Source organism: Solanum verrucosum, unplaced genomic scaffold (genome assembly GCF_900185275.1).
Source record: "Solanum verrucosum unplaced genomic scaffold, falcon-dt-bn FXZP01000020.1, whole genome shotgun sequence".
Classification (NCBI taxonomy): Eukaryota; Viridiplantae; Streptophyta; class Magnoliopsida; order Solanales; family Solanaceae; genus Solanum; species Solanum verrucosum.
Window position 1 is genome coordinate 1,017,856 of NW_026019903.1, and position 14,583 is coordinate 1,032,438.

Below are 14,583 nucleotides of genomic sequence, written 5' to 3' on the forward strand. Positions count from 1 at the left end.
TTCACAGTAGAAAGGTATGAACAAAAATCTGCGCTTGCAATATCACACCATGTTAAAAGTATTTTTGGGGAGAAATAGTCATTGCTAAGGTAAACCTTCATGTGTATCCAAAGCTACATAGTGCGTACTAAGGGGGGCAAAATTCATACATGACCAGGTCCATAATTAGTTTGATTTTTCAAAGTCTATGCTTAAAATTAATAGGGAAGAAAATTCATAGTATTGACTTTCACAGTGATGCATTTCTACTTTATGTAATCAATCAATAAATACCCTTTAGTCTTTCATTCTTAGAGTCACACACACATTCATCTCACAAGAAAAATAATATGGCAAGTTATGGTGCAGTAGTGCAAAGGCCATCAGCTACTTCTCCGAATCCTCCATCCCAAACTCAGCCTGATGAATCGAAACAATTACCGAATTTCGAAAAAAATCAACCATTTTCCTTCCAAGTTACATGTCCATTTAGCATCCCTGCCACCCCTGAATCAGCAGCAACGCGAATAATTAAAAACTTAGGTAAATTCGGGCCATATTATGCTGAATTTGTGTGGATAGTCCTTTTCATCGCGCTTATTCCTGAACGTAAGGTTTCAGTAGTATATTTAGTTGCCTTGAAGGAGGTGGCAGTTTTGTACTTGATATTGCTGCGTGCAGTGGCCAATTCTGTCCTGTTTCGTTGGCTTATCGCGTTTGATACTAGGCTTATTGTTCTACCACTTCTAGCCATTGGACATGTGTTGCTCTTATACTCACTAATGCTGGAATCCATCTTGCAATCACTTTGGCTGCAACTTTGCCTATCATTTTGGCTCATGCTGTTCTGTGGATAGCAGAGGATTGTTCTTTCAATGAGGAAATTAATCAAGAACATGTACCCCTTGTTCACACTGTGTAAAATTAGGCTACTTTTGTTGGTGATTTGTTGCAATAAAGTCAAGGATGGTGAGTCTGTGAATTTTTTTCCTGTGATGGGGGAGAATTTGCTGCCACATGATAGTTTTTTCTTTTTGGTGTGTGTGGGGTCATTTTAGATGTTGTATTTCTGTTGTTTAGCTTATGTGCCAAAACTCTACCTCCACGAGGTAACGGTAATGTCTGTGTATACTGTATCCTCTTCAGACCCAACTTATGGGATCTCACTGGGTATGTTGTGTTGTAGTTTATGTGCCAATATTAGGCATTTTTGTTTGTATTATTAAGTGCCAAAACTTGTTATGTTGTATGGTACGCCAATTATTTGCATTAGTCTTTGCTTGACTTTGGACTTGGTCAGTCCTCTTCTTGTTCATTGTTCTCATTTATACCTCAATTATAACTACAAGAAATAGAAAATATATTTAATATATATTCGAGTTAAAGAATTTTTATGTTATTTGTGTAATTTTTATAGGTTTTAACAGATTGATACTCTATTTGTTAAGTTACCATATCAAATTTCATATAGAGTTGCATATTATTATAGGTCAACTCAATATGATGATAACAAAATCTTGCGTAGAACTTAAATTCATAGGGGCAATGTCTCTTATTTTATACTACTAAATAGAGTTAAGACTTGGAACTATGTGGTCTTTATTTACCATAATTATAAGGAGGCTAATTGAGCTAATGGTTTAGTCAATTTGTTTTTTTTTGTATCAAGTCTTATAGAGTTAAGACTTGGAAATGTCCCGTGGACTCCTTAAAGTCACGTACCTAGCCTAATCGGTGAAGGAGCCTACAACTGTTCAAGAGTAGTGCGTACCAATGGGGGCAAAAGCCATGATGATACATGACTAGGTCCATGATTATTTTGATTTTTCAAAGTCTAGTTAAAATTAAATGGAAGAAAATTCATAATATTGACTTTGAAAGTGACTCAATTCTACTTTGTTTAATCAATTTATAGATACCCTTTAGCCTCTTCATACTAACTCACACATTCATCTTTCAAAATATGGCAAGTTGTGGTGCAGCAGTACAAAGGACATCAGCTACTTCTACAAATCCTTCATCCCAAACTCAGCCTAATGAATCAAAACAAATCCCAAATCTTGAATACAAAAAGTCATTTTCCTTCCAAAATTTATGTCTATTTAGCATCCCTTCCATCCTTGAATCAGCAACATCGCGAATCATAGAAGACTTACGCAAATTTGGGATATACTATGCTGAATTCATGTGGATAGTCCTTTTCATCTTGCTTATTTCTGAATGTAAAGTTTCATTAGTCTGTTTAGTTGCCATGAAGGAAGTGGCAATTTTGTACTGGCTATTTCGTAATTCAGTGGCCAATTCTGTTATGTTTCATTGGCTTATCGCGTTCGATACAAGGCCTATTGTTCTACCACTGCTAGCTATTGGGACATGTCTTGCTCTTATAGTCACTGGTGCTGGAATTCATCTTTTAATCACTTTGGCTCTAACTTTTCCAATTGTTTTGGCTCATGCAGTTCTTTGTGTAGCAGAGGATTTTTCTTTGGATGAGGAAATTGATCAAGAATCTGTACCCCTTGTTCATACCGTGTAAAATTAGGCCAATATTGCTTGATGATTTGTGGCAATAAAGTCAAGGATGTTGTGTTTGTCAACTTTTTTCTGTGGTGAATATTACTCAAGATAAAATATTAGGCTCCTTTTTTTTTGTTGGTATAATTGTGTGTTGTATACTACTCCAATTATTTGCTTTCTATCTAATAACAGTCCAAAGATTCGATTTCGATGATTTTGATTTTTGATATGATAATTTGATATCTATTTTATCATGAGTGTGGATTGATTTGGTAATTTTGAATTTTGATATGATAATTTGATATCTATCCTATAATGCTCAACCTTAATGCGTGTGGACTAATGCTTTCGAAACGTCAACAATTTTGTTGTGTAATAATCGTCTTTGCTGAACTATTACCTTGGACTTGGTCAGTACTTTGTTCTCATTTATATCCCAAAATAATTATTACTACAAGAAATAGAAAATGGTATAAACTTATACAAGAAATAGAAAATGGTATAAACTTATATATTCATAGAGCTCAGAATTTTTGTGTTATCTGTATAATTTAACGAGTTTAACAAGATTAATACTCTATTTGTTATATCAAATTTCATCTAAAGTTGCATATTATTATAGATCTTATTAAACACAATTGTGAGTAGAAGTTAAATTCATAGAAATAATGACTTATTTTATACCATAAAAATACTATACACTGTACATACATATAACTTTAGGGTGTGTTTGGTATGGAGGAAATTATTTTTCAAAAAATATTTTCTATCTTTCTTATATTCGGAGTAGGAAAAACAAGTTTCATAAGTAACATTCCACATTGATTTATTTTCATCACCCTCCAACACACCTCATCTTCACCCCAATCCAGTAGCCCTCATCCCCTCCACTCCACAACCCGGGGAAGATCTAGAAGGAGGCAAGGGTGTTCACCCCAACTCCATAGATAAAAAATTATATCGTATATGTAAGATATTTTTTGGTGTATATATATAAATTTTAAATCCCGTAAATACGAGAGTAGAAGTTGGTTTAGCAGTTAAGAGATTTCAAAATTCACTTCAAACTTTTGGCTTACACATTATAAGTAGAGAGTCGCACTTATTTTCAAGAAAAATATTTTTCTTCGTATCGAATACGCCCTTAATCTATTTCATAATTGGTCGTTGGACTGGGAATGCAAACAAATGAAGGTTTAAAAGGACTCATTCGAGATAAAAGAAACCAAGAGGGGTCACTCTGTCACTACAGTTCTACAATTCTTAAGGTCGACATCTTATCTTTTACACGCAACCAAAGTTTAACAGAAAATCAAGAACCCCTGAAGCTCAAAAACCCTACAACTCCCCCCAAAAATGCTTCTACAACCCACCACCACCGTTAAACCTCCACATCAAAAAACTGAAAACTATGTCTCTTTTTCATCGTCCCTCTCTTATTCACTCTCTTTCCCATCTGGATTTTGCAATTTGGGTGGTTTTACTAAACCCTTGATGTGTTCAAAGAATCATCATTCAGTTATTAGCTGTTCATCAACACCACAGGTGCATAGCTATGGTACTGTTGACTATGAGAGGCGGCCAATAGTGAAATGGAATGCTATTTACAAAAGAATATCTATGAATGACGGACCAGAACGAGGCTCTGTTAGTGTGTTGAATCAGTGGGAGAATGAGGGGAAAAAAGTTACGAAATGGGAGCTTTCTAGGGTCATTAAGGAGCTAAGGAAGTTTAGGCGTTATAAGCTGGCTTTTGAGGTACCTAATCAATTGAAGTTTGAATCTTTTTGTGGGGTTTTATCTGTTTTTTTGCTTTGTGTTCTCTGTTTTGCTTTGCTTGGATTCTTAGGTTTGATTTAAAATAGGCTAAATTATGTGTTTCTTAAGGGATAAGATGGAATTAAACGTCACAGTCTCTCTGTCATGTACCAGAAGTGCATTTCCCCTACCATTTCCAATTTAATAGAAGTTCTAGTCAATAGCATGAAGAAGCTTCTATTGACAAAACTTTGGACATAAGTGAAAATGACCATCCTCCTAATTATGTAATGAGCATGAGTAGCCCGACATTGTACACGTTGAATACTATATTTCCTGAGAGCTTGTATGAGCTGCTTGTTGCAATTATCCTGAAGTAGGAAGATGCGATCCAGATAAGAGTACTGCAAATTTTAGATTGTGTCTGTGGATATGGATTCTGGGAAGGTTTGCTTAGACAGAATTTTTTTTCTTCTTGTGTTTGAGGCGGTGGCCGGTAAGAGTGTCATGCGATTATTTTTATCTTTATATTCTGTTTCAGTCTATGTGCAAGACATTGTTGGAATTTATCTTCTTGGGATTTACTTTAACCGAAGCTATTGCCTTGTTTACCATAATGATGTCCGATCTTGCTTTATCTTCACCTTATCAAAAAAATAATGTCCCATCTTACTAGTAGCTCTATCTAGTGGTATCTACCAGGGAACTTCCTCTTTGCAAGCTACTTCATTTGAACCTTTTCCTGATGGATGCACGAAATTGTGCAGTGTGCACTATGTTTTGGTCTATTTTGTGACCAAGTGAAACTAATGATCTAAAAGAATTCAAAATCTGGACATTTTTATCACTCTGTCTGAACCAAGTGCAAAAGTCTGAAACTTGTAAACTTTGAATGAGTATCAATATACTTCTTGTGGTCTGAAACTTGTCAGCTAGACTGAATACAAATGTAAATTGGTATACTAGAGAAATATGCATTTTTTCTGTCAGTCCTATTATGAAAACTTGATTAATCGTTCTTGTATTGAGTTTTTTTTATCCCATTTAGTACTCATTTAACTCTTTGAGTTTACTGTATTTCAGCATGCAATGCAATTCCATTGGGGCTTAACTTAATCTTGTATCCTGCAGGTGTATGAGTGGATGAACAATACACCAGAGAGGTTTAGACTAACCACCAGTGATACTGCTATTCAATTAGACCTGATAGCAAAAGTACATGGAATATCAAGTGCTGAAGAATACTTCGAGAAGTTACCAGACACCTTAAAAGATAAGCGGATATATGGGTCTCTTTTAAATGCCTTTGTGCGGTCTAGAAAGAAGGAACAAGCTGAATCTTTACTCGATAAAATGAGAAACAGAGGCTACACAGATCATGCTCTTCCATTCAATGTGATGATGACACTCTATATGAACCTTAAAGACTACGACAAGGTTGAATCCGTGGTTTCAGAAATGAAGGAGAAAAAAATTCCACTAGATATATATTCCTACAATATCTGGTTATCATCATGTGGATCTCAAGGATCTATAGAAAAAATGGAAAAAGTACTCGAACAAATGAATCTGGACACTGATATCAATCCAAATTGGACTACATTTAGCACTATGGCTACTATGTACATTAAGTTGGGGGAGTTGAAAAAAGCTGAAGACTCTTTGAAAAGTGTTGAGAGCAGAATCACAGGTCGTGATCGAATTCCATATCATTATCTCATCAGTCTCTATGGTAGTCTTGGTAAAAAGGAAGAGGTTCTCCGAATCTGGAAAACCTACCAATCGCAGTTTCCAAATATTCCAAACCTGGGATATCATTCTGTAATATCTTCTCTGGTGAGGTTAGATGATATTGAAGGTGCAGAAAAGATATATGATGAGTGGCTACCTGTTAAGGTGCACTATGATCCTAGAATAGGAAATCTTTTGTTGGGTTATTATGTGAGGAAGGGTTTTGTGGACAAGGCTAGTGCTTTCTTCGACCAAATGATTGGAGCTGGTGGAAAGCCAAACTCAATGACATGTGAGATCCTTGCCGAAGGCCATATCAGGGATCGGAGAATATCAGAGGCTTTGTCATGCTTGAAGGATGCTGTTTCAACTGAGGGATCAAAGAGCTGGAGACCGAAACCTGCAACTGTATCTTCCATTCTCAGGCTTTGTGAGCAGGAAGATGATACACAAAATAAAGAAGCCCTGTTGGAGGTGTTGAAGCAAGTTGGGTGTCTTAACGATGAAAAGTACATGTCATATATTCCATTATCAAATGGTACAATTACCAGTAGTGAGACGGAAATAGAGAAGGATACATCTGATAATGATGAAGGATCTGACATACTGCTCAACCAATTGCAAGAAAGCTTGTGAGTCACTTTGAAATGCAACTATATTTCCATGTACACACATTGGGGATAATGCCTCGTGAAATTGGATTTTTGGTACGTAAAGCTAGAGTCTTGTGTAGAGCTGAGAAGCAAGACAATTCATGATAAACACATATCTACTGAATTTGGTTTCTTTTCCATGTCGCGATATATGTAGTTTATTGAACATCAAGTAAAAGTGTATTATTTTAGCTTCGCCAATCAATATCAGCCAGAGAAGGTAGTGTGTTGGAGGTTTTATTTGTAAATATGATGAATTTTGCATTAATCTATTTGAGGTTCAAGTAGAAGATGTCATTTTCCTTCTACTCTTGAAATTGTTCCAAGAAAAGTTATATCCCAAATTTTCCTCTTTTTGGTCTCTTTATTTCATGGCTGAGGATTTGACGTATCAATATTGCTTGCTTAACAACTCAACTTTGACATATCTTGAGGTTTCTCCTTTGCAATGTGTTGGAACAGTCTGTTATATATATAAAAATTACGTTAAAAGTGCCTATAATTAATAACTTAAAATATTTTAAAAAAATGATTGACTTCTAAAATGACAAAATTCTATCGGTGCCACAAATTGGGACAGATGAAGTAACATATATGATTTGAAATGACCCGAAAGCACTAATAATGTCACATAAGTTGAGATAAAGAGTAACATATCTTGTTTGAAAATGATATAAAAAGTTCAAATTTCATTTTGTGTCACATGAATTGGAACGAAGTGAGAACTATATATAATATATATTGGGCCGGTTTTTAAATAAGAAAACGAGAGAAGACTATTTTGTCTAACTGAAAACTTGAATAGGTATTTTTCGGGGCATCGAGAGGAATAGAATGAATAGCCGGAATAGGAAGAGCGAATTGGAGGAGGTGGAAGAGCTGCTCCGTGCGGCAGAGGATGACGTGTCCCTCAAGCTGAGTCTGAATTCCCATATGGCTCGAGGTTCTTCCACCCAATTCATCGATCCAGATCTCGATCAACGTTTTCAAGCCCTCAGATCCAAGCAAACTCCCCCCAAAAAACCTATTTCCCAAAAGGGTTTAGTCAATCAGCCACCTTCAGCTACCTCACCAACCGACGAGTCAGATGACTTGCTTACCAGATTTGCATCTCTCAAAAGCTCACTTCCCTCTTATTCTTCGGCTTCATCATCTGCTAAGCAACACGCGGTGGTGGAGGATGAAGAGGATGATGATGATGAAGTTGAAAAGGTGATTAAGTGGGCCATTGATGCTGCTAGGCTTGATCCTTCACCTCCCTCCGGGACTGATGACGATGACGAAAACACCACTGATGAGGAGGACGAGGGTGAAAATAGTGATGATGATTTCAACCGTGGCCATAGAAAAGCTAAGCGGAAATGATTTATGAGTGAGTGTATGTGTATTTTTTTTCTTTCTTGAATTGAGATCTTTGCTTAGAAAATTAGGCATTTTTCAATGTAAGTTCTAGTACATAAATAACTGTCTCTACCTTCTATAAGGTAGCTAGTTCCAGTGCTTTGATGCATAGCGTTTTGAGTATAGAGGAATTAGCTTTATGTTGTTGTATCTCCTAAATACTTCTATAAGGTAGCTAGTTTCAGTGCTTTGATGCATATTGTTTTGAGTATAGAGGAATTAGCTTTATGTTGTTGTCATCTCCTAAATACTTCTACTATACTTTGTACATGATTCTCTTTCCTTTTTCTTATACAATTTGTGGGTTTCTTCTAATGGAGACTTTACAACAATCCCACAAATGGAGTCTAGGAAACGAGAGTGTACACTCACCTTATCCCTATTTTGGGAGTTAAGGAAGATGCAATGGCAAAAATTAAAGAAAGTATGACAAAATATGCTGAAAAGAAATGAACAAACCAGAACAGAATACGAAGATAATCGACAAATGAAAAAAAAAAACATCATATAGTTACAAAAATTAATGAAGAAGAGTGTATGAGGGTAAATGCTACTACTGGTATGAAAGGAGAAGCTTGACAACATACACCTATCTACTAATCTTCTATCCTAATCCGTGTGCCCCATAACTGCCTATCTAAGGTCATGTCCTCGATAAGTTGAAACTGCGTCATATTTTATCTAATCATCTCTCTCCAATACTTCTTTGGTCTACTTCTACTACCAAAATCCATTAAAACTAACCTCTCACACCTCACTTTACTCACCTTGTCCTGAATATCTTTGTTTCTATTCCTATCTCTTTTAGTATGCCCACACATCCATCTCATCATCCTCATTTCCACAACTTTCAACTTTTGAACATATGAGTTCTTGACCAGCCAACACTCCACCGCGTACAACATAGTTGGTCTAACCATATACCACTCTGTAAGACTTACATTTATGTCTTGGTGGCACCTTCTAATGACTACGTTGTTCATGCTATTTCATTTCTTGTAGTGTTTGAACTATATAAATTATTATATGAAGATTCTTATAATGGGCTAAAAATGTTTGATCTACAGTTTCAGGAACACATCCTAGACAAACTCCAAAGATCCAATTGCCAGGAGGAACTAGCTAGGTTAACGGCTTTCTTTATTATTAGCATACAATAGAAAGATCAAACATTCAGATTTCATAGGCAGAGAGAGCATTATCATATGCCAGACTAGCAGCATTTAGTTGTTAATTATCCCCACACTTGAGGACTGAAGAGTAGATGTAACACTAATTGCTGCAACGCTGCATTATTTTGTCTATACGAATAGAAGAAAAGGCTTGCCCCTGCCTGCACCAAAACGATAAGACATGGACTCATGTGAAAATAAGGTCTAAAAAGGAAACAAGCTAGACTTGTGTGTTTTTTCTTATGTATTTCACAAAAGATTATTTCAGGCAATAGTTAGGTGATGAGATCAAAGTCACTTGCTGTCCGTTCACTCTCTGTTCAGCAAAGGCCGTCAATATTTCCGTACTTCTCAAGTTTTGAATTTCGTCAGCAACGACTTCAAGCATCTGAAATACACTGGAATTGAAAATGACATAGCGTCTGTGATAGAAAATGACGAAATCAATAAGAAGCATTTTCGGACCTATCAATCAAACTATAAGTTTCCCTTTTGTACATGACTAGTATGAACTTGAACTGGGTACAAAAAATGTACTAGCTATAACAGGTGCGGAACGAGCTCTTAATTTCCATAATAGACCTTCCAGCTGGTTACCTTATTTCTTCGCTAAAGGTGCGATCCCCCATGCCATCAATGCTTCTTTCCTTGCTTTGATTCCTAATATTTTGATCTAGGACTACCTCTATTTAAACCTAAAAAAATTCTCATCTTCTAGATATAGTATAAAATAAAGTGGTAGGAGACGAAAGCATGGTTATCCAATGGATTTTGCAAAACATTTTCTTTTTTCGATGCCTATATACCTTGTAGGAATTTCAGTTTCAATGTTTTCTCATATACCAATAGCTATATGAGAAAATACATAAACCTGCTCACGAAGAGCTAAAAGACAAGCCAAAAACATTACTACTAATAAAATGATCAGAGTCCAGTAGAAGCTAGGTCATTATATATATATATATATACCTCAAGAAACTAGCCAAAATCATACATGCAACATGTTTTCTCATATACCAATAGCTACTCCGTCTTTTATTTTAAAAATCAAACTTTGAACGTAATGAGACATTTATATGTTTAATTTTATTTAGATCCACAAACCACAATGATGTAAATTGAAGTTAAAACAATCACTCTTTAAATGTAGTAATAATAGTACGTACTTTGTTATTGTCAACGACAGAAATGCAACATAAATAAGTTGTAAGATTTATGATATTTTTATAGGAACCCCACCACCACAAGGAGGAACAAATCAAGTTGGGTGTATCATGCCTAGTCCAAGCTAAGCATTAAAGGCGTAACTTTAGGACTCAATATATACTTTGGTAGGAACATATAGTAAAAGATATTAAAATCGTCGGTGATGCCAATTTTTTAAAAAATTATCATGTGCCTTGAGCCACATTACGGTGGCATCTTTTACTCCTCACAATAATACAATTGTGCAACACACATATATATATATATATATATATATATCTGGCATCTTTTACTCGTTACAAAAAAATAGTTTAATGACTTTGATATAATAAAATAAAATCAAGGAATCATCCGCGAAATTAACGCCTAAATATCTAAATGGTGCTAAAAAGTAGAATCGAGATATGGCAAGAAGAAAAATTAGGGATAATAGTATTTTTGGTCGCTCACTTATTGTTGAATTATATTACTATTTCATATTTCACGGTAATATATGTATGTCTGTCTATGCATAGTCAATAATACATTCTCTACATCAAAGGACCAAAATCACATTTTTATTAGTTAAAAGTTAAATAAACTGAGTTGTATATAACAATAATCAAAATTAGAACTTAGCAATCACATAATGACCAAAAATGCTATTATTCCAAAATAAATAAATAATACTCCCTCTACCTCAATTTATGTTACATATTTCAGATTTCGAGACTCAAATAAGTTTATCTTTGATTGTAAGTTTTTCATTTATCTTTTAAATATTTTGAATTGTCAATAATTGTGACTTATAATACTTTTTACATAGTTTATAAATATATAAATTTCATTTTTTTTTAAATTGAAGATTCCATGAGCAAATTTTCGGCTGGACTTAAACTGTTAACTTTCGAAAAATGAAATGTGTCACATAAATTGACACCAAGAAAATATATTGAATCAAAATGCAATTTCGAGAAAGAAAGGGGTAAAACCGAGAGAGAAAAAAAAGACACAGGACGTTGGGATAGGCCCATAGTTTTGTTGAACGAATTGGACGTACTACTTTGTTTTCATAATTGTTTTTCATTTAATTGCATTATTTGCTCTTCAAATTCATTGTCCTTTAATTTTTTGTTTGTCTGGTGGGACATAACTTTTTTAAGGGCATCCGACATAACTTATCAATATTTTGTTATGTGAAAATATAAACTTGTGTCTTCGTCAATTTTTTTGGAAAAAAATGTGCATTATAACAAACTATTAATTCAGATTAAATGTTATACCTATTGTTTTATTTAATTTCGATTCGCAACAAACTTCTTGTCATTTGCCTCTCTTCCCTCTCTCTGAATCTCGCTCGCCACTCTCCTCTTTTTCCGTCAGTTCTCCCTCGCCTCTCTCACGCTATACAAACACAAATGAATAATTAGTGTTTATGTTTGAAGTATAAAGTGAGAGAGACTGCATATATAAATACATATCTCTTTATCCTATACACTTATAATTATACAACTACAATTCTTCATCTGCCCAGTTCTCTTTTGCCTTTCTCTCTCTCGCTTTATACAAACACAACTTATACAAAATATAATGTATAATTTGTGTTTGTATAAAGCGAGAGAGAGATTTGATATACAAATACAAATGTTTTACTCGATTCAATTGTATACGAATTCAAATTTTATACAGATATGCAAACACAATCATTGATATATATACATAGTAGCTACAAATATACAATTCACCTCTCTCCATTCTCTGCCCTCTCTCGCTCGCCTCTCTCATCTCTCTCCCAATCTCGCTCGCCACTTTAGCCTAACATAGAGAACATATACATATACAAACGTAATTTTCATATACACAAATGAATTAGTGCCCGATTTATACAAATTGACGCGATTTATACAAATCAGATGCTCCAATAACAAACATAAATTGTCTATGGAGCGCAAATAGCAAAACTATAGTTATAGAGCGCTAATATAATTTTTATCTTTGTTATTACTAAAATTTACTCTCTTTTTTTTATCTATCTTGAAAAAGTCCAGCACAAAATCGAAACGAAAGTGTAAATGACTTTTTTTTTTTTTTGAAACAATATTTTTTAAGACAAACTAAAATATATTTTGGGAATAAACATTTCAGATTTGGAACATACGGTTTTGTCTCTAATTATTATCCTTTTCAAAACTGGAACTTCAGTTTAAATCTTTAAAATTCAAATTACATACAGTAGCAGGTGGAGCCGCAGTCCCTTTCCTTCTAAAAGCATTTGAAATTTGATTGAGACATTTTTATATTTCAAAACTTTATATTCTTATAAATTTCATTTTATTTTTAATAAAATACTCTTGTAATGCCATATTAATTATCACTAACTACTACTGATAATTAAAATACTAATTGTGCTATGTTATAAACATTTAAGTTATTTGTTATTTACACTTTTCGTTCAATCAAATACCATAAAAGAAAATTATTGAAAACACTCTTAAACTCGACATAAATTATTAGTTTTATTTTTGAATTATTGACAGATTTAAAAACACTCATTTACTTGACTAACTAAACTTAAATACACCCTTGATCTTACAACATGAGTGAAATACCCCCTAAATTCTCAGCAAATTTAGAGGTGTTTTCAACACTTTTTTTTACTTTCTTTTAAGAGCTTCATGCTCTTACAAGGCTTTGAGACTATTTGCTATGTCATATCGTAAATCGGGAGTGTATCTAAATTTAATTAGTCAAATAGAGAAGTTGTTTTAATAATGTCAATAGTTTAAAAACAAAACTAATAATTTACGATAATTAAAATAAACAATATGTTCCCTTTTATACTAAAAAACATTATCATTGTGCCATGACCATATGTATTTAGATAAAATAGTGATAGTACAGACATAGATACAAACAAATATTTGGTGGCGAGGGATTCGGGAAAGCCAGCCATGAGAGTAGGGTATACCTTAGGGGTGGGGGTGGGGGGGGTGGATCACAATATCACATGGGGAAGACATATATAGTATATATATATATATAATGTATACATTTTTTGATTGACTTTTTATATAGAGTAGCTCAAAATATGGAGAACAACTCTCTTACAAGACATGCTTTGCTCTTGTTTCACTCCAAGGAGAAAAACTACCCACTTTATTTTAATATCATTTTTCTTTTAGGGGAGGGGTGGTAGGGCATGGAAGTGCTATTTTAGTCCCCCTTTATTTATTTTATATTGTCTTTAGAATTTACTGTTCAACTAATTTGAATTCGCATTGAGTAAGTCCACTAAAAAGATTATAAAGCGTTTTCTATCAAGAGTTTTTCCATCCTCTAGTTTGAAATAGAGATTAATGAAGTCGTTTCATTTTGACAAGTTCTTCATGATCAACAATAATATATCCAATGTAAAGTCTCACAAATAAGATTTGGAGAGGATAGAGTGTAGGGGTGTACAAAATCGAACCGAAAACCGAACCAAATCGCAAATCGAGTCAAACCGAACAAAAAACCCGACTAGTGGTTTAGTTTGACTAGGTTTGGTATTGGAAAAAAAAAAAACCAACTATATTTGGGTTGGTTTGGTTTTAACTAAAAAAACTCAACCCGAGACCAAACCAACCCGACATTGTATATGCAATTTTATAATTTTATTTTATACATAAAAATATTTACATTGGTATAATTTTAAAATATTTCTTATACTATTTCATAGTTTTATCTTTTAATATATTATTTCAAGTTTAAAACTTAGAATTCGGAATGGTCCAATAAAGATTATAGTTCATAGATGTTGATAATTATAATAAAACTTAAATCAAAATCAAATTAATACTAATGCAAAAAGAAAATCAATTCAACACTAAGAATAACAATAATATTGAATATTGGTTTTTTAGTTTTACATTGGTTTAGACAATTAAAATACATAATCTAATTTTAATTTTCCTTAAATATTTAGTTATGTAACTAATACTTAATAAACTTATTTTAGCATGATTTAGTACTTTTAAATTATGATCATTTTCATTATGACTTTGCAATATTTATTTTATATGATGATTTCATTATTATTTTTTATTGAATATTTTAGTGTTATCACTCATCTCATATTTTGTGTTATTTTCTTAAGAAACACCTTAGATAATTGTATTTTGGTTGGACTAAAGAAATATTTGGAACAC

General features: G+C 33.6%; 3 protein-coding genes and 1 pseudogene across 3 annotated transcripts; all 4 read left to right on the forward strand.

The window, feature by feature from the left end:
* Positions 1–327: 327 nt before the first annotated feature.
* On the forward strand, positions 328–901 carry LOC125820054 (uncharacterized; annotated as a pseudogene).
* A 1,037-nt stretch (positions 902–1,938) lies between these two features.
* Positions 1,939–2,686, forward strand: LOC125820065 (uncharacterized). The gene has a single exon (XM_049499484.1). It carries the CDS (start codon positions 1,943–1,945, stop codon positions 2,513–2,515), a length of 573 nt encoding a protein of 190 aa, XP_049355441.1. The 5' UTR covers positions 1,939–1,942; the 3' UTR covers positions 2,516–2,686.
* A 1,096-nt stretch (positions 2,687–3,782) lies between these two features.
* Positions 3,783–6,969, forward strand: LOC125819637 (pentatricopeptide repeat-containing protein At1g02150). Its single transcript, XM_049499102.1, has 2 exons — positions 3,783–4,254; positions 5,386–6,969. The coding sequence occupies exons 1-2, from the start codon at positions 3,853–3,855 to the stop codon at positions 6,619–6,621; spliced, it is 1,638 nt and encodes a 545-aa protein (XP_049355059.1). The 5' UTR covers positions 3,783–3,852; the 3' UTR covers positions 6,622–6,969.
* Positions 6,970–7,466: 497 nt separating this feature from the next.
* LOC125820076 (uncharacterized) lies at positions 7,467–8,198 on the forward strand. The gene has a single exon (XM_049499494.1). The coding sequence runs from the start codon at positions 7,473–7,475 to the stop codon at positions 8,001–8,003; it is 531 nt and encodes a 176-aa protein (XP_049355451.1). The 5' UTR covers positions 7,467–7,472; the 3' UTR covers positions 8,004–8,198.
* The last annotated feature ends 6,385 nt before the right edge of the window (positions 8,199–14,583 follow it).